The 27,981-nt window shown below is 42.1% G+C and overlaps 1 protein-coding gene across 2 annotated transcripts; it reads right to left on the bottom strand.

Moving 5' to 3' along the window:
- Window positions 1-12,652: 12,652 nt before the first annotated feature.
- snw1 (SNW domain containing 1) lies at window positions 12,653-25,192 on the bottom strand. 2 transcript variants are annotated; one of them, XM_039782574.1, is made up of 14 exons: window positions 25,094-25,192; window positions 24,414-24,567; window positions 24,017-24,178; window positions 23,400-23,495; window positions 23,057-23,163; window positions 22,676-22,780; window positions 22,227-22,296; window positions 22,029-22,094; window positions 20,344-20,460; window positions 20,086-20,227; window positions 19,279-19,384; window positions 17,038-17,155; window positions 16,003-16,166; window positions 12,653-13,550 (listed from the first exon to the last, which is right to left on the bottom strand). In XM_039782574.1, exons 1-14 carry the CDS (start codon window positions 25,105-25,107, stop codon window positions 13,358-13,360), a joined length of 1,614 nt encoding a protein of 537 aa, XP_039638508.1. In that variant the 5' UTR covers window positions 25,108-25,192; the 3' UTR covers window positions 12,653-13,357. The 2 variants fall into 2 exon arrangements, with proteins under 2 accessions (XP_039638508.1, XP_039638509.1); XM_039782575.1 differs by having other exon boundaries at window positions 19,279-19,381.
- Window positions 25,193-27,981: the final 2,789 nt, after the last annotated feature.

Raw genomic sequence — 27,981 nt, 5'->3', positions numbered from 1 at the left:
CTAAGGACAATACATACAATGCTGTACATTTCTATAGTTGACCAATGCACCTTGAATTATTTTAGTTGATTAATTTTTTTTAATTCTTTAACAATAAGGATCATGTTTGTTCCACTTCCATGTGCATTGTATTTGGCATTCTTAGCACACAATTTATGTTGTCCAGTAAACTGGGAATATAATTTGGGAGGATTGTACAATTTAAGAACATATCCTAATTGTACAATCCTCCCAAATTAGTCTTAGTTCACTGGACCAGTAACTATCTAGTGATGTAGGCTACTGTACATTCATGTAACAACAGGGAGAGGACACCTCAATGGTTTTGACCTTATATTTTTGGGGAAAAAAAAAAACTAAAAATTGTTCCATTCATGTTTACAGTGTGCATGGAATTTATCACTTAATTATCTTCATAGTTTCTAGATTTTAGAGTCCAATTTCTTCAGAGTCTTTATTTTCTATGTCCATATATACAAGGGAGCAAAGCATATAATATGTAGAGAAGGAAACTCGGCCTCTATAAAAAATAAAAAAATGAAACGCGAGAAAAAGCGTGGCAGATAATAGCGGACCGACTGAATGATAGTCTAAAAATATACATTTATGAAATACTGCTCTTAACTGAAACCATTCAATGAGTCAATGTCATTTGCAAAAACGAACAGTTGTACACTTTGCATTAAAAGCGAGTGGAAGTTAATATGACTTAGGAAACTTATATTTTAGCCCATGAGAGAGAGGGAGGAACAGAGTGAAAGAGATATTTACGCATCATATTCTAGCGTTGTAGAAAATTGATCTTCATTGTAAATTTCCTGAGTAACATTATCTTCTGCTTACTTTTAAGGCAAAGAGTACAACTGTTAATTTGTGAAAATGATTAGTAGCCTAATCCTTGAATGGAATGATTATGACGGTTTCAGTTCAGAGCCGTGGTCAGTTAATGTATATGTTTAGGCTACAATTACGCATTCAGTCGGTCCGTGATCGTCTGCCTCGCTTTCTCGCGCCGTTTCATTACAGCGTCCGTGTTTCTTTTCTTTTTATACAAATAATGTGTTTCACGTCATCATACTTCCACAAGAAGCTGCTGCTCTCTCTGTATAAAGTATGTACAATGCGTATTCTCCATTTTGGCATCAGTAAATCTGTGATCGACCTTGCGGTCTTTTGAGGAAAGCCGTGGACGCGCATCTATCTGAATGACTTCAGCCTGGCTCGACCTAGTCGCTCCTCCTCAGCCTGGCTCGACCTAGTCGCTCCTCCTCAGCCTGGCTCGACCTAGTCGCTCCTCCTCAGCCTGGCTCGGCCTAGTCGCTCCTCCTCAGCCTGGCTCGGCCTTCGTGAAACGCACCAAGCCAGGATGCACAGATTAGACTAGGTCAAGCCTCGCTTTATCAGTTATCCTGGATTTATATATTCTGCTTTTGTGAAACAGGCCCCTGGAGAGTTCAGTAAAAGAGTGTTTTCCCAATAAAAACAAAACAAGACATCACGTACATTCAAGACATATTGAAATAAATAGATAAATAAAATAATTGCACATGAAAGGGGGGACTGATGAGATGAAATAGCAGTGCATATCATATTGCATTTTTTTTTATACACAGAGATAGTGCTCTTTTAATCAATCTTATTTATCATGTATGTTTTATGTAAAACACTGTGATTTTTATGTGTGAAAAGTGCTCTATAAAATACATTTTACTTACTTACTGTTTCATAAGGGAACATCAACTCCAGTTGATTAAACCTACTCCCACTTTAAAACCATGAAAGGACATTTGTTTTGAAGAACTGTTCATTCTGAAAACACAAAATGGTGACTTATGTCATACTATGTTGTACTGTTTGAATGCTGTATCCAATAAAATATATGGGGAAAAAAAACAAAAAACCTACTCCCACTTTCAACCTCCCAGATGGCACTGTTGGGCCACACTCAGAGTTGTGCTGGTGCCGTGGGTTATAGTTCAGTGTCAGGTGGAAGTGATGTACATCTTAGTGTTCCATAGGGTGTGACATCCATGATTAAGACATTGATGATAGCATCTGATGATATGTTTCTCTAATCAATGTCCAAGCCTTTTCCCTTTTGTTTCCACTCAAGGTTGTAACCTTGAATGTGGAATAATGAAACAGTCTGTCCAGTTCTTGCCAATGTGCACAAAGGCAGTTAAGCTCCCGCCCATTCCAAACCCGATAAAGGTGATAAGGATCCAGCTTTAATAGGATCAGAGGCAGGGTTAAAAGGAAAGAGGATCTGCTCTCATTGATACAGGCAGCGCGAGGAGCTTTAACAATGATTGGGATTCATTCTGATGAGACTGAGAAAATCAGACTGACTTAACATGAACGAGCAATTGTATTTGTTCTTGATGTGATATCTAAAAGCCGCTGGCAATAATTGTGTTTTTGTTCTCGACTGAGCCATATGCAGTAATAATCCAACATCACAAGAGCAGCTGGACCATTTTCACCAATAATTTAAAAGGCTTTGTGAGTTCTGATGGAGTGACAAGTAATTGATGTAATCTCTCTGATGATCTTGATAACATAATTACCCTTGTTTTACAAGTGCTACATAATCACATATTCAAGGCTGGGTAAACAACTGGTCAAAGAGGCAACTGCCCCAGTCCCACACACCCAACTCCAAGGTCCATTTGATAAAATGCGTATTGATTTGGAAGAAGCACAATTTAACCGTAATATATATATATTGCATAATTTCTGGAGGTCCTTGAGTCAATGTCTAATCTGAAGGTCAAAATGAAGTCAACCTTCATTTTTGCTATAATCAGTATATCCTTGGTGTGCATTTATTTACTCAAAAGGTTACTGCCCAATGACAAGCAAACTGGTTAACTTCCACTTTCCTGCTTGCTAGGCATACATATTATCACTGCAATAATATCTCTCTGACCAATCAGTGGTCTGCAGTGTAACTCCACCTTCTAGTATCGGCTCAGCTCGCTTGGAACCTCGACCCAGGTGGTACCAAAAAAAGTACCAGGTACTATCCACAACTTTTGTTAATAGAAAACCAAAAAAGAGAGAGTCAAGTAGAGCTGTGTCGTACCACGCAGTGGATACGCGGAATTGGACGCTGTTTCCACAATTATGTCCCAAAACAGGTTTATCCTCTTAAAGAATTGAAAATATCCACAATTGCTGCAGTGCAGTTGATATTTCCTTAACAGAATTCAAAGTTTAGTTACACTTTAAAGGGTTACACTTTACTTGAAGGTATCTACATAACAGTGACATGACACTGTCATGAACGTGTCATAAACATTATAAACAAGTCATAAATGTTTAAGACATAACGCTTCTTTTAGTAAGTGTCATTTGGTTTTGTAAAGTTGATACAGCCACTTGCCCCCCCCCCCCCATACCCCCAGTCATTCGAACAGTGCCAACATAATATCCCTATTGAGAAAAACATCATAATTACTGTGTCTCTCCACTAACACGGTCACATGTAACTGTTGATGTTCTTACAGCATCATTCAAATGACAGATGATTTGCTATTCACTGAAGATGTATTCCCGCTCTCTGTTGCAATTTCCATGCTTTGATGTCATCTAATGAAATCATCAGGAGAATCAATCTCTCCTCCTATTCCCCCCACAGCCTATTAAGACCCAACGCTGCCAGAGAGGAAGTCTAGGCAAGCAGCCATTTTTCATACTTCAGTGGCGTCTAAATGTGGCGGATAACAAATGATGAAATCACAATAGTACAAAAGTAACCATATAAAAGGAGTATAAACGAGCGTACTGATTGCTCGGAATTATGCTCGTGCACAAACAGAACAAGTGCAAGTCACATCCCAATCAATGAGCCGCTCTAGTGCTGACTGATAATTTCTGCAATCAATGTTTCCAACAATCGTGAAAGGACTAAGGGCCAATCAGAGCACTTGCTGTTGATATTGCAAAGGGAGAGTTACAGGTAGGGGGTAATGGAAACATGTGAGCACACTTACATGTAGTACACTGTTCACACTATGTATTCACTTGCGTAGTGTGTCAATTTTGACAGGGTAGTGTTGTCTCCAACACTGCTCACAGCCAGAAATGACTCTTCTTCTTTTTAAAAGGTAAATTGGGTTACACTTTACTCTAAGGTATCTACATAAGAGTGACATGACACTGTCATGAACGTGTCATAAACACTATAAACAAGTCATAACTGTTTATGACATAACGCTTCTGTCATTAAGTGTCATCCGGTTTTTGTCATGACAAGTTAGGGTTAGGGTTCATGTCTTCATGACAGTGTCATGTCACTCTTATGTAGATACCTTCCAAGTAAAGTGTTACTGTAAATTGCAGCCGGATGGAGCATTATTGCCACCTATTGACACCCAACAAGATATATACGGGCTTGTTTTCGACTACATTGGAAAAAAAACATGTATAAATTACATTTATGTAGTTTAGCGTTCGCTGTTTCAATCGCCGTCATTTCAGTTAGTTTCAAGTTTAAGAAAAAAACAACGTTGGAGGTCCTGTAGCTTCCCCTCCATGGCAAAGATGGCGACCAATCAGGCTGAATAGTATCCAGCGTTCCACACTCAATGTTTTAACTGTGGGTTTTTTTGGTGCAGTGAGCATCCAGGGGACTTGTAATGCACTGCATCTGGCCACACTCTGTCAGTGTGAAGTGTAAGTACAGAAGTAAACAATTTGAGAAACAGCATAGGTGGTACTTTCTTGCATCATCAATACATCCAACTCTACCACCACGTTCCCATTCAAACCACAACTGTCTAGCCCAGCCGTTTTGCTCAGATGAAGACATTGGCTCAGGTGTCAATCATTTCCTGTCCCAGCTAATCCCAGAGCAGTCCATGTGCACTTCCACCATGGTTGGGCGGGCCCTGCCGCTGGTGTGTGAGCAGGTAGGCTGCTTTCTGACTGACACAACCATTAAAGATTTTTACGCCTGTCTAAGTCTTGCCAACATAATAGATTATCCGCAGAGGAAGCCGCTGACGAGAGGACGGATTCCTGCTCTCCAGGATTCAGGTGAGGCAGACAGGACAAACAGATTGACAGGCAGACCATTTTCCAGTGAGCAGTAGACTCCGTCCGACTCTAGAATGCTGGTATAATGAAGAGTGAATTCCAGCCCACATATGCACAGATGAGGAACTAATGATAAGGAAGTGAGCGTGTGACATAGGAGAGACAGGTTGCCCAGGTGTGTGCTGCTAATGGTAAATGTCAGTTTGACAGATTTGATTTTCAGACTCTGAGGCTTTGTACACAGTATTCACACTCTAAATTCACAATACGAGTTAGTGTGACAGTGCATAGCTGCAGATTGCAGTATGGGACAAATGTTAGATCCTGCACATCCTAGCAAATCTTTTCTGTTGTTTTGAGATAAGAACTGAGCTGGATTGAAACAATTCTTAGCCAGAACATGATGTCACCCATGTTTAGCATACACATTACTTTAGACTACATTAATGTTTTATATAAAATCTGCATTAATTATTAATCTTGAGGGCAGGAAAACAAAGTGTGAACGCAACATCGATGGCTAACGTGTTAGCAAACAGCTGCCTAAATTAGGCTGACATGGAGCAACATTAGCATTTATTTTGGAGTCATTATTTCTGGCTGCCTGAAGAAGATCTCCTTTTGTTTTGGTCTCCACAAAATGATGTCTGACTCTTTAGCTGCCACATGCTCCTCTAGGTTTACTATTTTAATTCAATTGTATTTATAGTGTCAAATCACAGGAGTTATCTCAGGACACTTTACAGAGTGTAGGTCTAGACCACACACACTATAATTTACACCCACAATTAAGACCCAACAATTTCCCACGAGCAAGCATTCCTTGCGACAGTGTGGAGGAAAACCTTTTTTCCAGGCAGAAACCTTGGACAGACCCAGGCTCTAGGTGGGCGGCCATCTTCCGCTACCGGTCGGGACACAGAGAGACAGAGACAATGATAGAGATATACAGAAATAGGATTCATAATAATGATAGCAGTTGGCTATGATGCGCCAGGATGCTTATAGTAACAATAAAGATAACCGAACGATGACTACAAATAATAGTTGTAGCAGTGCAGGGCGTCAAGCAGGACCCCGGCAGCTGCTGCCAAAAACGATCAACCTGAACCCTAAAAACTGCGAGGCGAGAAAGCACAAGGACTCTGGGGGATAAGCTCCCCGGAGCGAGGTTAGTAACATGCATTAAAGGGACATGAAGGCACACAGATGGAGAGAGAGTGTAGCTCAGTGTGTCATAGGTAGTCCCCCTGGCAGTCTAAAACTATAGCAGCATAACTAAGAGCTGGTCCGAGGCAAACCTGGGCCAGCCCTAACTATAAGCTTTATCAAAGAGGAGAGTTTTAAGCTTCCTCTTAAATGTGGGGGCCGTGTCTGCCTCCCGTTTATTTAGTTGCTAACTTTTTAAGCTATTTGAAGCTGGACAAGACCAGTGTAGTGGGTTTATCAGAGTTCTTTGCCACTGCTGGATAGGGTTGGGCATCGAGAACCGATTCCTACTTGGAATCGGATCGGTTCTTCATTGGAATCATTTGGAATCGTTCAGAGGATTTGGTTTCAAATCCGATCATCGCTTCCCAATTTAATATGCGCAAGTTTTGGTTTCCGAAGCGGCCAGGCGCTCGTTGGGTTGCAGCCTTGGAGCACAGTAAGCGGTGCTCTAGTGTAAATAAGCATGTGACCCGTTTCAACTGCACCCCTCAAAGAATCGGAATTGAGAATCGATAAGAACCGGAATCGAAAGGAAGAATCGAAATTGGAATCAGAATCGTTAAAATCCCAACGATGCCCAACCCTGCTGCTGGAAAAGGGTTCAGAAGACTCTGAACCAAAACAATAAAGCTACAATTATCACATTTTAGCTCATTGTTATGGTTTTATGGCTCGTAAAACCATAACAATGAGCTAAAATGTGATAATTCTCTGTGGGTTCAGCACTACAAGCGACCCCTTCCACTTTTCATGTAGTCATTTGATCCATTGTTTGATTTGATCCAAGGGCGTTTTCACACCTGTAGTTCGTTTGCTTTGGTCCGAAGCAGTTGGTGAGTTAGTAAACTTGGAGCGATTTGCCCTCGGTCGGTTTGGTTTGGTATCACACCTGGAAAAATCCAAGCGTACCAAAATGAGTCATCACAAATCAGGCAAGAACGTCCAGCCCTCTTATTGGTCGGATATGTCTGGGGGCGGGAGCAAAAAAGTAAATACAGGAAGAAGGTCCTGTGTTCTGGTCTAGTGGTCAAACCAGCTCATTTCATTAAAATGATCAGACGTTGTTTCGCGAGAGACGTTACTACGTCTGCTCTGGTCAACGAGACTTCGCTCTGCTCTGCCGGCGTCTGTCTCCAATTTTAGCGGCGGCTGGTTTGACCACGGAGATACGGGTGACGGACGGCAATCTTGACCACAGTCTTATTTCTGTAGATAGAAACACTGCAAGCTGCTACAGTTTGCTGCTCTGCTGCATCCCAGGTTGCTAAACACACCTGACTACAAGAGACATTAGCTCAGACTTGAGGAGTACGTATAGTTGGTGCGGTTCGAGTACGGATCACGTTCTCACCACAAACAAACCGATCCAGAGTTCGAGACCACCTCTTCAAGCAGGTCTCGGTATGCATGTTTGGTCCGCTTTTGGTGCGCACCAGACTTTGATTGCCGCGTTCTCAAATCTAGTTTGATTCATCCGAACTAAAGGCCGTCAGTGTGAAAACGCCCTGAGAAAAAAATAAAAAAAATAAATAGTGATTAGTGCAGCTTTAAGTCAAGCTTACATTACCGTTAAAAAGAAAAGGCCACACCTCATTTAATGAGGTCACAACAGAAACCTATGCTTATGGAAAACCTGCTGTGACATCACTATTTAAGGTGTGGCGAGGTGTGCTTTAACATGAACTTTTCTGCCTATATTGTGATTCAGGTTTTTTATTCCGAGAATTACTCATTTGTCTATGTAAAAGATGAGGAATAGTGTCACTGGCAGAGAGCAGATAGAACCGTTGTTTTCCATTGATTTGGGTGAGTTTCTTCAACAACACAAAAACGAAAAGCTGCCTCTGTTTCAGCAGCAGCCTTCAATACTGGAACAAACAAAAGAAAGAGCAAATGTCACGGAGGGGCGATAAGATCTCTCTCTGGCCACAGTCTTCGACAGGTCAACAGCAGCAGTGGGGACATTTATCACGAAACGTATTGCTTTGTTGCCACTGAGGGGAGAAAGGAGGGAGAACTATCACAAATGGCATCGCAGAACAAATGAAGCTATCCTCGTCAAGTCCAAAGAGTGGAAAGATGCGCTGCAACAACTCAATATTGTTTATTTCTGGGTTTGTTACCTTGTGGAGCAAAGATAAGAAGCAATCCATCATGGCCTCTGTCCGCGACCTGAGGATTCCATTATGGCCCAACACAATATGCTCACCGTTTACATCCAACAGCACACAAAAGCAATGCCAGGGAACCAATTTCCTCTTACCTTCCTGAATAAGAATCTCATTTATCTTCCTCTGCGCACATTCATAAAAGGCAGACAAGCGCTGAGTGGAGACGGGTGGGGACCCATTATCAAGCTGTCCTCAACACCTCAACAATGGTCCGAGCACAAATGCAGGCGGAGGGGAGCACATTTTTTTCTGTTGCTTTGAGATAGGAACCTGGCTGGATTGAAACCGAATTTAATTGTTGACTTTAGTAAAAAAAAATGTATAAGATTTTGTCTATTGCAAAGACTTTAATAATGTTCATAAATGTGCCTCCAAAACCACACACACCAGTCATTATATTCCCCTCATGAGTCAGTTGTGCTAAGCTGGCATGTCGGATGCATTTCTTCACACTGACACTCATACCAGGGCCTCACAATAAACCCCCCCGCTGTCCTTAAATCACCTCACCCTGGTGGCAGCAGTCATTTCCCGTCCATCCATTCAACATTTATTCATGCCCAGGGGTAGGACACAAGCTTGAGCACGTTCCCCTTTCACGTCATTGTTACAACGCGGATAACACTATAGCAAGTATTTAAAAAGTACGGGGCGACCTCTAGCTCACCCAGTAAGAGCGTTCGCCCCATGTTGGCTGAGGCCTGCAGCGGCACGGGTTTGAATCCGACCCGCTGCCCTTTGCTGTGCGTCATCCCCCCATCTCTCGCCACCTTTCAAGTCTATCCACTGTCACTTCATAATAAAAAGGGAAAAAGCCCCACCCCCAACAAAAAAGTATTTAAATAGTAGGTGTCAAACGATACAGATGATCGTTAGGTAATGAAACCCATAACCGATATGCATTACGTATATATGCAAATCAGCAGTGTTGTGCCTGAACTCGTTCATATTTTGGGCGAACGTGAACTGAACGTACTGTATTACTGCCTGATGAACGTTACTGTGAACTCGTTCATTCTGGTGTCTGTGAACGGCACGCTCTCTCAGTTTAACTTCGTTCAATAGGGTGCCAGATTTCTATAGAGCCTTCCAGGCAAAAACCCGGCTAAAACACACCGTAAACAGGCCTTAATATTTGGTGGAAAAAACACCCAATCTGGCAACACCAGCCACCAGTGTCGCACCGCCGCATGCGTCATCAAAACAAAAAGCAGCAGAACTTAGTTCAAAATGTTTACGTATGAACTATGAACTGAACTGGTTCATTTTAAAAATTGTGAACTGAACTTTGAACTAGTTCAGGTAGAAAGTGAACTTTCCCAACACTGCAATGTCCATGTAGAAACCAAAGTGGGAAGATCTCTGGGTAGGAATGAAAAATAAGAAAACTCCTCTCGACATGATAAAGGACAAAGTTAAATTACATCAAAGCCCCCTCTCCTACCACAGAGTCATGCTTTTGTGTTGTTTCTGCCCATTTCCTCAACCTCCCCCCCCCCCCTCCCCTGCTGGTAAGGAATCAGAAGACTTTTGCGCATGTCCGCTCCTCTCCACATGAGTATAGGTCAACGTTAAATCACATCAGAGCCACTTTGCTGTAATTGAGTGAGGGTTTAACATGCGTTAGCCTGGTTTCTCAGTCGGCAGAGGGAAGCTGGAGAGCAGGCAGCGAGAGCTGTGTCGTCTCTGATCTCAAAACAGTGAGGAGAATTCATTTAAACTTATAATCTGGAACATTTTCACCGTATTAAACCGAATGTTTGACACCATTTATTCTGCCATAGCCATTAAATGTGTGTACACTCATTTCTTACCTCTCCATATAGTAGTTAGCATCGTCAGTGGCGGAGTCCGCCATTCGCGCAATGGATTTGAATGCCGTTCAAATGGCGATCCCAGGCATTTTGAGGAGGGAATATCTTCGGGTTGGTACAAGTACAGTACGAGATTGCTTGTCCTCTTCCATTCTCTGTATTCCTGACAGAGTAGCAGCTCAAAGGCAGTTTTGATAAGTCATTTCAAAATCAGGGCCTTGTATTATTAAGACATTATTAGCATTACAATAGTCTATGTCCACGACGTTCCACTTCCGGGACTGTTCAGGTGCCGCCGGAAATTACGCCGGATGTCTTTCATTACCTTCAGCTTTCTTTGTGTTGGCATTTTAAACTCTAAAACGGTGGATTTCTGAGGACTATGGTTAACTGCTCCTCAGATCTCTGCAGGGTAAATCCAGACAGCTAGCTAGACTCTCTGTCCAATCTGAGTTTTCTGTTGCACGACTAAAGAAACTTTTGAACGTACACGTTCCACCAAAACAAGTTCCTTCCTGAGGCTATTTTGCAGCGGCACAGCGGCTTTTCCCGGTGCTAAGCACCGCCCAGACGATTGTGATTGGTTTGAAGAAATGCCAATAAACCAGAGCGCTTTTTCATCCCATCCCAGAATGCTGTGTGGACTCGCCAGACCCTCCCGCGCAGTGCTGTAGAGGAAGGTCTGACAATAGTCCCTTTCCGACTGGAGGGATTTTTGCAGTTCCTAGAACATAACGTTCCTAGAACCTTTTTTCTCGTGTTCCGACTGGACCAAGTTGGGGATTTTGAAGTTCCTCTGATCACAGTTCCTGTAACTCCTTCAGCTCCTACTTCAGGGCAGGGTCTTTTCCCTCATAGGAACCCTTAGTGACCTAGCAACGTCTGAAACACAAGCAGTACATATTCTTCACGGTCTGTTGCAATTCGCCTACGTATGCTAACTCATAAAACAAACAAAACGCATTCAACCTGCTAATTGTTAATGCTAGATAAAGTTACCCGTCGTTTCGTTTGCCTGTTGCGCTCTGCTCTTCTATCTTCTTCCATCATATTAATTAGGATCATATTACGCCGGAGCCTTCGTCTTCTGCGTTTCTCCGTTAAGCGCTCCAGCTTAGTCTTTAAACACCGCCGTTCCAACTCTGTTATGAGGATCCCGGCAAGGCACAACAGGAACATTCCGACGGCCTACTCCATGGTGGTTTGTTGTTCTATGTGGCGCTAAAGTCAAGTGACGACGCTATAAAGACCGTTGCCGTGCTTGCGTCACTCCCTTACCCCTCCTATAGTCCCTATGGCCACTTGGCCAGTACGAATGCAAATAGAAAACCCGGTTTTGGGGGAAGTAGAACTGTTTATAAGTGGACTGTTCCTATAACTACGTTCCTGTAAATACTTGGTCGGAAAGAGGCTAATGCGAGTGTTACAACCAGTAACTACAGGTGTGGCCAAATCAACCAGGACTGAAATATTGATGCTTATAGCTTTAAAAGTAAGCATTACATGTGACTGAGACAAAGGTCATTTTCAAAAAGTAAGTACATTTTGAAGACAAAAACCCACAATTTTTGTGGCTTCTGCTTTGATTAAATACTAAGGATACAATTTTAGGCATTAACCACTTCACTCTCCATTGCAATTCCATTGAGATTGTGGCAAACAAATGTGGTTTTATAATTGTAATGAACATAGCCAACTTTAGTATATGCAGAAAATGTGCCAAGTAGTGTTCCCTTTTGGATATCCCAATATAATTCATTTGGCTTGGATTATTGGTATGATATTGGATGTGTTATTTCTCAGTTCTATGGCTATAATGTTTCTGATGCTGGTACAAGACCAGCAATAAAACACAACATGCAATTCTGGAACACTGCACTAATACAGGTTGCCTTAACTACAAAACGCTGCCCATCGAAGAAAAGATAAATCATGTGCATATAACAACTGTCTGGGCCCTATTCAGGCATGAGTGAAAGATGGCACTGTGCAGCTTTGGGAGCCTGCTGGGCTGTGTAATGCCACGTTGATTATTTTCCGAAGCCTGGGAAAATAAAACTGTCAGACGGCATGAATCATAATTAATTGTAATTAATGGAACCAGTTTTGTTCCAATCATCACATAAATCTCAGAGCCCATTTCTGGCAAAAAATGTCACTAATCACACTTTGTAATAGATGGCTTCTCTAAATACATTTGGGGCATTTAATCATCTATAAATGGTGGGCATTACTTGGGAAGTGATTTAAATAAGGGAAATCTACTATGAGAAAACTATAATAATTACACAACTAATGGAGCTTTAGATTAAGCAGCTCTAAACCGGACTGAAAAACGCTGACAGGGAGAAAACAGTGAATCTCATTTCCAACTTTGTAAATAGAAAATTGTTTACTCAATAAGAATCCCAGAGGTTTCCAAATTACACACGATTATATGAAATTTATTCCATTGGTTGTAATGTACAAGAATTATAAACCTGGTTTGCTTCACATCTTACAGATAGGTTTATATTGCTGTACATATCTGCCATCAAATAAGAGCTTTAACTGTGCTCACAAATACACCAGGGCTTTAAATAAACACAGTTAACAAAAACTCAAAAGGGGGGGGAATGTGGGAAGAAATGAGAAAAGGGTAAATATGAACAAGTCCTGCTGAGTTTCTGATGGGTTTACTCTGTATATATATGCTTAAAAAAAAAGAAAGAAAAGAACAAAAAACAGTTCCAGAGCCAAATTCTCCCTGTCCACATTTGAAACGACTTTGCTGCAGTGTACAGAGACGTTTTCAGATGCAGAGGCTGATCTCACACGTACAACAGCTATTTGTTTAGCACCACCTGCGCTATATATGGAACGTGTTTACTCATGTCATATTAAGCATGACACTGAATCCTCAGCATATTCTGAATAGAGCCGAGTAAACAACAAATAAAAAAGGGGAGAAAAAAATACATCTATCACCTTCTCTCAAACTGAAAGAAAACCTGACAGATCATTTCTGATAGAGACTTGAGCATATCAAAACACCTCTCAGCCTTTGAGAGGGTGCAGACTACCTCTTCATCCTCGAACAAGCTTGCGGCTGCCCTATGTGGAGTCTGTGCCCGGCCGCTCTCACTCCTTCCTGCGTTTCTTGTCGTGGTAGTCGTCCTTTGAGCGGCTGCTGGTGGACGGCCTCTTTGAGCCGCCGTGCTGCTTGGCCTCCTCCAAGAACTTGTCCAGTCCGAAGGGATCCTCCTCAAACTGGACTGGACCTTCCCGCCTCTGCCCGTGGTCGGCACCTGAGAACTCTTTGTCCGGAACAAACCTGTTTGTTGCAAGGAAAAGCAAAAAAATAAATAAAAGATCATTACAGTGTGCACCGAAGTCATAGTTTCTTTTACTGACAATCTTTGTTTTTTGTCTTCAGTTATCCTCAAAGCAGGATAGAGGACAACGTGTTGAAACTAAAAGCTAACTGCTAGCAGGTAGCTCTAATTTTCTATGAGAAGAAATACAGGACTGGATCCAGAATATCAGATTATTCCATGGAACACAGGTTTGTATGTCTCAGGGAATTAGCTTAAATCAAAGATTTTCAATGTTTTGCACAACAGTGTAACTCCCTACAGTCAGGCAAACATTCCTAGAGGACAATGACAAGCTGGTGACTAAACATATGGGACAGGCTATGCTCGGTTAGTGGAGTGTGGCGCGGCTGCCCCAAGGGCAAGGACTCCTGCTGGGACATCATGTGCCTGCTTGCCTCGTGCCTCAAAATAAAGCCAGAATGACCTCAAAATGAGTCAAGATTTTATTGTTATTTTTTTTTATATGATTATGAATGAGAAGGTGACCACTTCAGCAGTCATGTAAGTAGCCTGATAAATGTAACCGTCCTTAATTTGATTTAAAAAAGTGTTTTCAAACCAGCAATGGCCAACAAGATGTTTGGGATCTAGCCTGGAAATCCAGACCCAAATCTTAAAGATTAAGGGTCTGGCATTGAGTAATGAAAATGGCATAACTCGAGGGGCAGCACCAAGCCAAAATCTCACCGCATGCAATTGGATAACACTACGACCAATCACAACAATACACGGGGTGACGTATCCAGAGCGTACCCATACGCTTAGTTACCAGCGGAGCTAACTGGTAGATTAAACTGTGGTCATCTGTTTAGCTCGCCTCTGGCCCGCCTCTATCAGATACACCGATGTGATTGGTGCAGCTCGGCTACAAAGGCATAGATAATGAGCATCATTACTCAATGCCAGAGTGACTCGCTGAGCAAATTCAAATTGTGCTATAGCGAGAACTCTGGATTTCTAGGGTATTTGTGATCCACTATGGGTTGCACATTTTTTTAAGGCAATATTTAGCCATATTCCAGACAAAAATATTTTGTTTTAATCAATTGTTCTCTCTTACAGAAGAGTCTTCATTTGGCTGATGTCCAGAGATAATCGCCTTCCAAACATAGCCAGTTAAGCAAATCAGTAAATCATTTGATTAAAGTTTAAGAAAAGTGTTTTTCCTTATTAACATTTATCATGCGGAATAATACGATCTCATATTGTACTAAAATAGTTCACTGAAACATGTTTCTGAAAACATTTTAAGCGAGAAATAGGCAATGCAGTTGCTGAATCTGTCTTCATTTCAGCTCAACTATGGTCAGTTTAAAAGATTTTCATCACATTTTGAGAGACTCTAGTCAGGCTCATTCCGCTCGCCATTTCCGGGTGAGTCCCGACTGCCCTGACTCCGACTGAACACGTCAGGTCGGCCAGAATGAAGGCCGACAGCCCCTCGGACGGACGACGGCACACACCGAACAGACTCGAGTCACTGACCAACGGCCGATTATCGGCTTGGTGTGTCTTGGGCTTAATATGTAGGGGAATCCCAGCTATAGCATCTACAAAGTTATTAACCTTAATTACAAAGCATAGTTATAATGGTTCACATCACATTCACTCCCTTAATATGCAATTATGCACATGGTTTCTCAAAAATGAAATAAAAGTGAGCACAAACTTTTCATTGCTTTTTCCTGAGTTGCGCTTTGTAAAATTTAAGACAGATGCTACCAAGATGACAATGTCCACCATACAATGAATCGAATCCTACACTTAGTCATGTGTTATATATGTAAAAATTTCGTCAAACATAGGACTACTGAGTCACATTTTTCGGTATGTATTAATGTTGTGTGTAGTCTATGCTGTGTGCCCTCCTCAAGAGGCGAGAGAGAGACCCAAATGTATCTATATATTTTTAAAACCTGCTAAACCATTTATAAGCGACCTTTTATCAATGTATTGGTCAGTGCTACCCAATCGTAGCATACTGTACTGGTGGGGAAACAAGCATCTGATAAAAAGAAATCAGCCAGCCAGCTGCTCCCTGACCATAGGTATATATCTGTGCTCCCTGACGAGAGCCACTCTCCGGGAGGGTCTGGCTCTGCCGACCGAACACCGTGGAGCACTCTACAATCCTGTGTGCGGCGTGTATATTGCATTTCACGCATCGCCCGTGACGCTTGGGTCTTCTTGCGTCCGCTGTTTAGACTATGAAAGGGAGCGCGTCGCTCGCGTTGCTTGTTCGCGTTGCTCGCGTTGACTCTGTAACGGCCCTTAGTGTCATGTATGACAAAAAGTGAACAGCAATGTGATAATGTAAATATTTGAATAGCCAAATTAGTCATATAAATGTATAATATGTTGTAGTTTGTTACTGAAGTGGTAATAAAGTAAGTAAATAATCTATAGTACCTGCTGTTCTGCATGAGTGTGTCGAAGTCATCTGTGTAGGCGTCCTTCTCTATGTTCTTGCTGGGCCGGTAGATGTTTGAAGCCATGTCTCTGCTGCCGCGGAACGGCTGGTCGTACACGTTGTACGTCTCATCCTCACCACCGGCAAAACCACTATCCATACCCTGGAAGAGACGGGGAGAAAGGAAGAGGGACTTTCAGGAAAATATGCAATATATGTACAACAAGGTAATATCTACATCTTTTGAGACGATTTCCTAATTCCTAATAGCTTCCCTTCATACTCAAGAAAAAAAGGAATTGTCACATGGATTATGATTCTCTCTTGTATTTGGGACTCAAATGATTCAGATATTATGAAAAGACTGTCATCTCTCAAGATTGTTCTGCAACTGAGGCTTTCCGCCTGTCCCCTAAAACACAAACTACTGGAGGCTGTGCAACTTCGCCCAACACCGACAGTGAAACTCAACCATTTTTTATGCCGACTGGGACAGATGTTTGAGGGACCTTAACTCCACACCAGGTAACTCTGTCTCTCTTACCTTACACTATTGGTCTAAAGTTCTCTAGTAAAGGGTTCTCGACTGTTGTAGAAAGAAGTGGCTGATCTTTAATGCAATATCTACATTGCCCATTATAAGCAACCATTCATCCATCCAATGTTCCACAGGCACATTCTGTTTACTAATCGGATATAATTTGAAAAGGCTAACTGAGAAAACATTGGAGAACCCTTTTGCAATTATGTAAACACATAATGTAATCTGAAAACTGCTGCCCTGGTTAAAAAAACAATGCAACTGATCTCAGCGGGTATTCTGTCTATAATGGAGTGGAATGGAAATTTCTAAGTGACCCCAAACTTTTGACCGGTAGTGTACATTTTGACATGCTGTAACTCTATTTTGGGAATGTTTCCTCATGTTGCAGAGCTGGGTATTGAGTCTTGTACATGTTGATATTTTTGTCCAGTTAACACAAATCATCTAAGTCTATATTGATGTAGTAAAGTAGGTTATGATCTGTTCCAACCTTGCTCTGATTGAAGAGTCGCTGGTCATACTGCGCCTCACTGGCAGAACGAGGGTTGGGCACGCCCAGAGCGATGAGCTCGCTAATGTCCCTGTCCTGATCTCTCTGCAGCTTCGACCTGGAAAAAAGAACAATGTCTGAAATTTAGCAAAGATTCATGGCATAAACTAATCACACACACACACACAACATAAAAACATAGGAAACATAATATATAGGGCTGTCCTCGACTAAAGAAATTCACACATATCATTTTGTCGACTAATCGATTAGTTGATTTAATTGACAGAGCGGTGCGCTTTCAGAGGTGGTTAAGACTAGAAAAGCACAATATAAATGTAGTTAATTAACCATCTGTAAAACTGAGTTTCTCCACAATTAATCCTGCAAAAGCACCACTTTAAATCTTGTGTTTACCATAAATGTGCTGATAAGTTTCTTGGAAATTAGTAATTAAGCATGAATAAGCATAAAAAAATGACTTATCAACTAAAGAAATCTGAGTCGACTAAGACCAAAACGACCGATTAGTCGACTAAGAGGTGGCAGCCCTAATAATATATGCTATATATAACAACTTTCATTAATACTATTACATTTCTACAAAGAATGCGATATTTTTATGAATGCAAATGCGTTTTAGTATGAAACTTCTCAGTTATTTTTCCATTTCCATGGGGCGTTATCAACAGGCGCAGACCAAAATGCCTCTGGATGCAATTAGGGCTGGGCAATATATCAATATTATATCAATATCGTGATGAGACTGGATATTGTCTTAGATATTGGATATTGTAATATCGTGATATGACACAAGTGTTATCCGTCCCTGGTTTTAATGGCTGTATTACAGTAAAGTGATGTCATTTTTTTTAACTTTCTATTATTTGCCTTTACCCACTTAGTTATTATATACACATTAATGATAATTATCAAAAATCTCATTGCGTAAATATTTTTAGTAAGCACCAATTGTCAACCCTACAATATTGCTGCAATATCGATATTGAGGTATTTGGTCAACAATATCGTGATATTAGATTTTTACCAGATCGCCCAGCTCTAGATGCAATTGAATACAGCTACAACCAATCAGAGCAACGAAACAACGTAGCTCTGAGCGACACATGCAAGTTGCTTGGTCAGTGCTTGGTCGGTTTTGAAACCTGGTTACAAACTTTCTCAGATTGAAGCTAAACAGCAAAATGGGATTCTGAAAACATTTGAGGCGAGAAATAGGCAATACAGTAACTGAATCGCGATTCCTATTTGATCAAGCCATTTGACAGTTTCGTGAGACTCGTGCATTGCGCTGCTGTGCGCCAGTTACGTTCGGTAACTACGTTTGGTAGGCATGACGCTCCTCTGTCAGCCATCGTCTTAAACCCGCCATATGTGAGATAAACGGCCGTGATTGATCCGCCCAGGGCATCGCCGGCTAGAAATCTGTCTCAACGAGGGGGGGGCGTGGGGCAGACGTATCTGCCAGAGCAAATAAAACTTGCATTTCGTCTGGTATCCAGCCTAATACTTTTAGTGCTGTAGCATCAAACCTCTGAAGTCATGAGGGGAACTGTAATTTCAATGTGATGTATTACATAATAAATAATAGGACACTGGCTGAAATTTGCATGTGTACAACATAAGGTAACTTCTAAAATCATAAATGTACAAGCTTTAATCTATAATGAAATATGTACACATCATAAAAAAAGTTCTTGGTGACTTTAACATCTTGACTGTCCTTCTGCAACGCAATCTCAAAGTTAAGTCAAAGGTAATTTTAAGATAACTAGGTTTCTGCTGTTCGACAGCTGGAATTGTGATTGTAATGCGCTCTCCTCTGAATTTCACTTCCTACCACTCCTCCAGGGACCCACAATTCCATCAATTGACAAGCCGACAGCGAATACATACACAAACAGTCTGTGGATCATTGCAGACAAGGACTACTGCGTAAGTACTCGGTTGGATCCTGCTGCGTTCGTTCCGTATTACTGCTGGCCCCATGAATGATTCAGCAGTGCATCTGTGTGTGTGTGTGTGTGTGTGTGTGTGTGTGTGTGTGTGTGTGTGTGTGTGTGTGTGTGTGTGTGTGTTTTTAAAAAAAAAAAAAAATATATTATATATATATATATATATATATATATATATATATATATATATATATATATATATATCTCTTAGGAGAAGGTGGGGAATGAGTTCACATGCAGTGTGTTTAAAGTGCGTGTCCAGCACCTCTTATCAGGAGCAGCCCTGGAAATGTTCCTGTCGTGCTGTCTCTCTTTCCTTCTGTCATGACGGATCTCGTCACGCTCCCTGACCTCGGTGTCCTCGCCACCTGCTGTGTGAGACAGGGGGAGATGGACGGATGGAAAGATGAGCGAATGGGGTGCAAAAAAAAATCAAAAAAATCAACATTTAAAAAAAGACATAAAACCACATGATGAAAGAGTGGGAGAGAGATGATATGAGATTGTGCAATAGAAAAGCAGAGGTGAAAAGAGAGAAGGAGAGAAATGACAGGTGAGAAAGAGTGAAAGTATGTTGGAGGTAAAGTAAGGGTTAATGGAAGAAATGCGATGCAGGGGATACAGAGGAGAGGGAAGATTAGGCCAAGAGAAACATGCCAGTGGTCAGGAAACTTGCAAAAAAAAAAAAATAACAACCCACAGCTGACAGATTTTGGAATTTATAAACAAATTGTAAACTCAGACTTTGCATTCTGATTCGATGTGATGCATCTAAATTCAAAAAGCATGCACAAAAACAGGACATGCAGCACTGATTTCTCTTCTCAAGATATATGTGAATTATAAGCAAGGAAGCGCAAACATCATTTCACAGCTTACTGGTCCTGTCAACACTGGCAGGATGAAAAATGTTGTCATCACTTATGCCACTGGTGTTCCAGATTTGGAACTGGCAACTGCACTGACAACAGAGTCTGCTCCACTCACTCAGAAAACCACAAACATAGGCCTAAAAATAAGAAACCGACAAAATATTCTAAATACAATTTTGGCCCTTATCTTTAGGACCCACCTTTGTCCCCGTGACTTTTGATCCCTGCCCTGCGGTCTCGAGCCATTTGGGCAAGTTCCCTCAGTTTCTCCTCCTTCTTCTCCTTCTCCTTCTGGGCCATCTTCTTCTCTACCTGGGCTCTCATCTCCACTGCCTCTCTGGCCTATGGAAGAAATCAGCATTTCATTATGTAATTAAAATATGGGTAAAAATGTATATATTTTAGGCAATGCAACAACTCTGAACCAGATATATACATCAGGGACAATGGTGGAGTACCTTTCTATCAGCGATGTAGAGCGCCTCAGCCAGCTTTGCAAAGTTTTCGTTGATGTGAACGGTTTGCAGCCCCCTACCATCAGCAGCCAGACGTTTGTCAAGAGGAATGGTATAGCCCTGAAAGATTTTAGGCACACAGACAGAAAGAAATGAGCAGAGTAAAAAACGGGTAATTAAAATGGAATCACCATGACAAGATCTGCAGCCAGATGTATAAACAATGCATATGCACAAAAACCATCCATACGCCTTTTCCCCCACACATAAACTGGTGTGTGTGTGTATATGTATATATATGTGTGTATGTGTGTGTGTGTATATGTATGTGTGTATGTATGTATATGTATGTATGTATCTATCTATCTATCTATCTATCTATCTATCTATCTATCTATCTATATATATATATATATATATATTATATATATATATATAAATAAAAGGAACAATATGCAGTGAGAAATTGTGCACCTCACACATATTTCAGACCAGGTGTACACCTTGATTTAACTGAGATAGCTGTGGGTGATAGGATAAGGAGGAAAGTGAAGTTGACCAACATTTGTTTTTAGTATTTACAGTTTGGACCTTTTTTTTCCTGGCACAAAATATGGATTACCTGATCCTGGATAGCAAAACATGGGATTTCCAGATCTGATTCAGATTAAACTTTTTTAAAACAACTGGGCCCTGGTGGTTATTAACTATAAGGATTGAGATTACTGTGATGATGGTTTGCAGAAATGTGTGATGAATTAGCGTTACAGATGCTACAGATAGCCACAGCCGTGCGTAAAGACCTTGTGGCATCGTAAAGACTCCTTGCCCATTTCTCAGGTGAGTAGTAGAGCAGACACAAGTATTGATATGCAAATATGCACTTTCAATTTTGTATGAGGGGCGCACGAGTAATAGGGGTATGTTTTTGAATCGTAAATTGTTTAGTTTGATATCAAGTATGTATGTCATTTTTGTTGCAATTGTACAGACCTACAACCTATCAGAGCAACGTAATTGCAACACATGCAAGTTGCTTGGTCAGTTTTGAAGCAGGCTGGTACACTAAATTGTGATTCTGAAAACATTTGAGGCGAGAAATAGGCAATAGAGTAACTGAAGCTTGAGTCCTATTTGATCAGAACGTGAGCCTCGTGCACTGTGCTGCTGTGCGCCAATTACGTTTGGTAACTACGTTTGGTAAGCATGGCGCTCCTGTCAGTCAATGTCTTATACCCGCTATATGTGAGATAAGCGGTTGTTATTACAGAAAATTGCAGAAGTTCGCAGAAATGTGTAATGAATCAGTGTAATGGATGCTACATATAGCCCTGTGGCACTGTTGGAAAACCTTGCCGATGTGACACAGTCGGTAAAATTGCACTCTTTGCCCATTTCTCATTGACAGGTGAGTAGTAGACCAGACACAGGTATTGATATGCAAACAGATGTTTAAGGTAGTTTCTACATCCGTTTATGCTCGTCGACATACACACAGTTTTAGTTGTGAATCTACACCGAGTGTTATGCAACTGGCCCCTGGAGTCCTAAAAATCTAATATTTATGCAATGTAATACTAAAACAATAAGCCTGGAAAACAAAACACATTCCTGCACGACCTACTCACAATATGTTTGACATTTACAAAAAAGCGTAAGTGTTCAAATTAATTCTGGTGTCACAATACCTTAGCGTTTTTCCAGTTGGAGATGCATGGAGGAATCTTCCACTCCTGCTGCTCCTTGACTGTCATCTACAACAAAGGGAGAGATTCTGTTAAACACAACAGCTTTTGGACAATGCAAGGGGAATTTCATTTGGATGTTTCAATATAGCATGAAAGTACTGAAAAGCACAATGTTTCTAACATTTCAGACAACTGTACCTTTCTGCTTGGGGAATGCATGACAGGGGCCGGGGGAGAAGGAGGTCCTCGAGGAATCTTCTTGTTGATCCTGAAACATACAATTACACCCATTACATTTCTTCATCATTTTTGTCAGACTGAGCGTCAAAAGGATAGTTGCAACAAATGATGACCTTGTAACTGTCAAGTTTCATTTGAGATTTTGGTATAAAAAAAAATATTTATTCTTCACAAAAGCAAGATATATATATCATGGACTTTGGATATCTAAATATAACTTTTGAGTATGATCAGGCTTTTAAGTGCTTAATTCTCACTTAGATTTCCCTTGGCTATTACTTAATGCTCAATTCCAATGGAAAAGTTCACCTTTAAAAACTACTAATGGGAACTCTTCAAACTGATCAACACATCACGAAGAAATTAAAAGAAATTCAAGTTGCTGCGTTGGACACATATTTACTTACTTGAAACGTGGAGGTTCCATCGGATCTTTCTGCATTTCCACCATGCGGATCACCCTCTGTTTGGCCCCGGAGTTAAAAGCCACTCCCTGCTGGGACGGGGTGTATCTTGGGGAGAGACAACGAGGAAGAAATGTGTCACCATACATAAAACCTAACTTCACCAGCCACATGTACAAACACAGGAGATTAAGACAATTTTGATTTACTATCAGTATGTACTTAAGTGTTTCATAATGTTGAATGTCATCAGTGGGAGTCAGTCTCATCACTACCTTATATCCCACATGATGTCAATGTAGCATTAGATGAAAGCACAGCCTAAAAAACAATCCTACTCTCACCATTTTTTTTTTGTGCTCTAAAATGTTGTACAATACATACCTGATGTACTGTGCAGGAGCTTGTTTGTCTGCAGCTCTTACAGGCATGGCAGCAGCAATCTTTTGAGACACCGCCTTGTCCAGGGCACTGCGGGTCTTCTCTGTCAGCTACGAAGACAATGACCAATTCTAACTCAGTAAAGTTAAAGTACAAACTAAATAAAAGGTTGTCAAAACTGTTTAGTCGATTATTTATTTTGATCACACAGTAACCAATGGATAAAACACTGACTGCTCTCCTTGGTTAAATGGCGTAAAGAATATTCTATGACTTGAATAACTTGATCTAATGGCACCCTGCGTGTAACTCACTTTTCCAAACATTCCCATTGCAGCTGGCTTACCTCTTTTACGGCCTCCTCATCAGGCTTCTGTAGTTCTGGCGTGTCTTCATTCAGAACTTCCTTTGGAAGAAGGTCTGTGTACTTACTGAAGATCACCTGCAACAATGAAGGATGAGAAATGCTTAGAAATACCTAACTCATGAAGCCAACTAAGACCCTTTTTGTAACCACATCAGAAAATGACATGCACCCTGCTAATGGATTGTTTTGACAATGTGTATCATACTGTGGTGTGCGCATTCTGTAACTCAAAGGGGACACATTAAAAATGTGTATTTATGATTGATTTTGTCTTATGGTATTGTCAGCGTAGGCAATACTAAGAATAGCATTGCAACTTCTTGCAATAAACAAAGCAGGATTTTGTTAGGCCTAGACTCACTGGCAAGTGTTGTAGGATACCAACTATGACAGATCTGTGAGCAACCTTCATAATATGTACAATGAATAAAAAGATGTGTGCACTGTGCAGGTGTATTTCATCTTAATGTGTGTCTACTCTTGTCATTTTGACCTAAACTACCATCTTCCGAGAGAATTAGACTAGAGTTGTAATTTAATCTACAGTTGATATTTTTCAAGTTATAGACAGATACATTTTTCAATTGCCTGTATACCTTATCCTTGCCCTGTCCCTGTCGGGCGATGGCATCATATTTGATCTTCCCTTCTGCATCCACCTGCACCGCCAGGGCATTGGATGTCTTCTTCTTCCTACCCATCTCCAGAGGAAACTGGGCCACGTGGATCTCTGGGAAAGCTCCTCCATCTCCAAAGTCCTATGGAAACAAAAACATGTACAGCAATGAGAAGATTGACGTGGTGTTGATTAGTCTTATATAGCACTATGGCAGATACTCCTCTACATTTAGTATGCCATCCAGATGTGGGACATCAGACAAGAAATACCCCCAACCACCACTACACAAAAATCTGAAAAATCTGTTTTAATCATGTTTGTGATAAGTATTTAGTAAAATAAATAATAAGTAATAAGTAAATAAGCTTATTTACCTCAAGTGAGCGAGGCACCCAGGCTTTTCTGTGTCCATAAGGAGGGGGCTCCCTGCGGGACGAAACCAGGGCGGTCGAGTAGGCCGTCTGGGCCCGGAGCCTCTCCTCCGACTCCAGCTGGTCCTGAGACAGCTGGGTCGGCGCCGGTAAAAAGCTGGACACAAAATGTTACACGTTTAAGTCTCATTGTTTGTACAGTAGCTTAGCGGCAGCTGTAACGTCAAGCCCTAGCTAGCGTTAGCCTATTATAGTGGCACCGAATAACGTTACCTATACTTAAAGTGCTACAAATGCTACCTTTAGCCAGCTAGCTAATAGTCAGGCTTCACATCACACGCTGTTACAGTTTTCAAGAACCACACTGAAGCATGTAGCTAAAACACCATAAACAACCCGTTAATAAACTCGTGTTGTTGACCATGGCGGCGTGCTGCTAAGATAGCTAGCTAATGCCAAATGTTTAGCTAGCTATCGACATACAATTTCAGCTCAGCTAACGTTAGCTAGCATTAGCTGATGCTAATAGCTTCGATTAAAAAAAGGGCACGATTGCGGGCCGGCCAAAGACATCAATGTGACATATTAGAAGCAATCTATACATCGTATAACATAAAGTGAAGCGACATTTTAAACATTTCGTGGAATGAAAACACAATAAAAGACCTGGTCGCGGTACTAACCTCGCCAGAGACATTTTCCCCCTTTCTTCCTTAGCAATGAACTGGGCATGCGCGGTGGTGCTGGAATTGACTAGCTAGTATAGATCTTTTCTGCCCTTTTCTGTTAGTTTATGTGTTCTAAGGATTTTACAGTGTGATATGTGTCGTTTTGTTTCGGGATTATTTTTCTATTTAGTTTTTTTAATGTAATTTCAGCAATATGAACTTCATCTTAAATGTTAGATCAAGAAGGAACTGAGAGAGAATAGAATAGAATAGAATAGAATAGAACACTGCATAGTTTCTCTCCAAAGTGATCAATCTCATTTAAGAGTCTTTTATTTGTATCTGAAGGAGTCTGGTAATACAGCAAACGAGGAGCAAACAGAGCAACAGAGCGCAACCAGCAAGAAACTTATACAAATCTTATTATTCCATAATTCATTCAAAAGTAATTTGATGTTGATTTATCTTAAGTCATGTTGAGTCACAAGCTGGTCTCTTTCACAAACTGGATATCCACAAAATCGTTTTTTTTTTTTTTTACAGCAGACATTTTGATTTGATTTGATGGCTTTAGATGAAAAAAGCATCATACTACACTATCATTTTTTCAGAGTTAGGGTTACGGTGTGCATAGTCAAAATATACTACTTATTATACAATATACTTAAGTCTTTTGTTTACATGGTTTCTTATGAAAATTGGGTTGTACAAGGCAGTCATCTAAAGTGAAGTTATGGACAAACCTCACACATCTAGTGTCTGGTATATTGGTAATGTTAATGGTAAAAAGGAAGAATCTCATAAATGCTGATGTTAATAATAGAGTAGACAAACAGCTCTTTATTATGCTGATATTACTCCTTTAATTCAAAGTTTACTTGTGTGAAGGGGGGGGGGGTGCTTCTGTGCTTTTAACATGTGCTGCCAGTTTATGGCCTGGGGCACACACTTTTCACTACCTATGGGTAGTGAAGCCTATGGGCCCACCACCTGTGGGTGGAACCGCTGGGGTCATGTGCGCTACCACATGGGTGGCAGTGAAGGTCAGGGGCCTCGACGGACCAGACCCTGGCAGCAGACGCTGGCTCTGGGGATGTGGAACGTCACCTCTCAGTGGGGGAAGGAGTCGGAACTGCGGGAAGGTGGAGCCACCGTAACCTGGTGGGGTTCTACCTGGTGTATGCATAGCCTGCTATCCCTCAACTCCTGGATAGGGGTGGACTCTTTTTTTCCTCCGGAGTTGCCCAGGGGGTGCGGGAGGCCGGGGGTGTGGGGATACTCACAAGCCCCCGGCTGAGCCCTACGTTGGAGTTTATCCCGGTGGACGAAGAGGGGCCTCCCTATGCCTGCAGGTTGTGGTTGGGGGAAACTCTGACTGTTGTTTGTGCATATGCACCAAACAGGAGTTCAGAGTATTCGGCCTTCTTGGAGACCTTGAGTGGAGTCCTGCATGGGGCTCCAGTGGGGGACCCAATGCCTGCTCGGGGGGACTTTAACGCCGCGCCGGGCAATGATGGAGACACATGGAGAGGCTTGATTGGGAGGAACGGCCTCCCTGATCTAAACCAGAGTGGTTGTTTGTTGTTGGACTTCTGTGCTATCATGGATTGTCTATAACAAACACCATGTTCGAACATAGGGTTGCTCATAAGTGTACTTGGGTACCAGAGCACCCTAGGCCAAAGGTCAATGATCGATTTTATAATCGGTTTCATCTGATCTGAGGCCATATGTTTTGGACACTACTCGGGTGAAGAGAGGGGCGGAGCTGTCAACCGATCACCATCTGGTGGTGAGTTGGGTTAGCGGGGGTGGGGAAGACTCTGGACAGACCTGGTAAGCCCACGCCGGTAGTGTGGGTGAAATTGGGAATGTCTGAGGAGGCGCCTGTCCAACAGACTTTCAACTCACACCTCCCGGCGGAGCTTTGTCGCATCCCTGTGGAGGCCCGGGGCATTGAAACCCGAGTGGACAATGTTCAAAGTTTCCATTGCTGAAGCTGCGGCGCGCAGAGCTGTGGTCTTAGGGTCTTAGGTGCCTCAAGGGGCAGTAACCCACCGAACACCGTGGTGGACACCGGTGAGGTCAGGGAGCCTTCCGAAGAAGAGTGAAGAGTCTCTTCCGGGATATGTCATCCCAGAGGACTCGGAGGCAGTTGGCGTGCAGGGCACCGGGGCCGGGGCTCGGCAGCCTCTGCTGTGAAAAAGGCAAAGCAGCAGGTGTGGGAGAAGACATGGAGAAGGGCCGGGCTTCCGGGCACCAAGGTGCTTCTGGAAAACTGTTCGCCACCTCAGGAGGGGGAACGGGAACGAACCATCCAAGCTGTGTACAGTAAGGATGGGACACTGTTGATCTCAACTGAGGAGGTAATAGGACAGTGGAAGGAGCACTTTGAGGAACTCCTGAACTCGGCAACCTCTATGTTAGAGGCAGAGCGCGGGATGATGTTGGGGATCATTGTCAATTTCCCAGGTGGAAGTCACTGATGTAGTCAAACAACTCCACAGTGGCAAAGCCCTCTGGGATTGATGAGATTCCGTCCAGAAATGCTCAAGGCGCTCGGTGTGGAGGGGCTGTCCTGGTTGACACGCCTCTTCAACATTGGCGGGAAGTCTGGGACAGTGCCAAAGGAGTGGCAGACGGGGGTGGTGGTGGTTCCCCTTTTAAAAAGGGGGACCAGAGGGTGGTGCCACTATACAGGGATATCAAACTTCTCAGCCTCCCTGGTTAAAGTCTACTCCAAGGTGCTGGAAAGGAGGGTTCCGGGATACGCGAACCTCGGGTTGAAGAGGAACAATGCGATTCCGGTCCTTGGTCGGTGGAACAACGGACCAGCTCTTCACTCTCAAGGATCCTGGAGGGAGCCTGGGAGTATGCCCAACCGGTCTACATGTGTTTTTGGA

This window comes from Perca fluviatilis, chromosome 18 (genome assembly GCF_010015445.1).
Source record: "Perca fluviatilis chromosome 18, GENO_Pfluv_1.0, whole genome shotgun sequence".
NCBI classification, from domain to species: Eukaryota; Metazoa; Chordata; class Actinopteri; order Perciformes; family Percidae; genus Perca; species Perca fluviatilis.
Note: the sequence above shows the minus strand (reverse complement) of the source record. Positions and strands in the feature narration are given on the sequence as shown.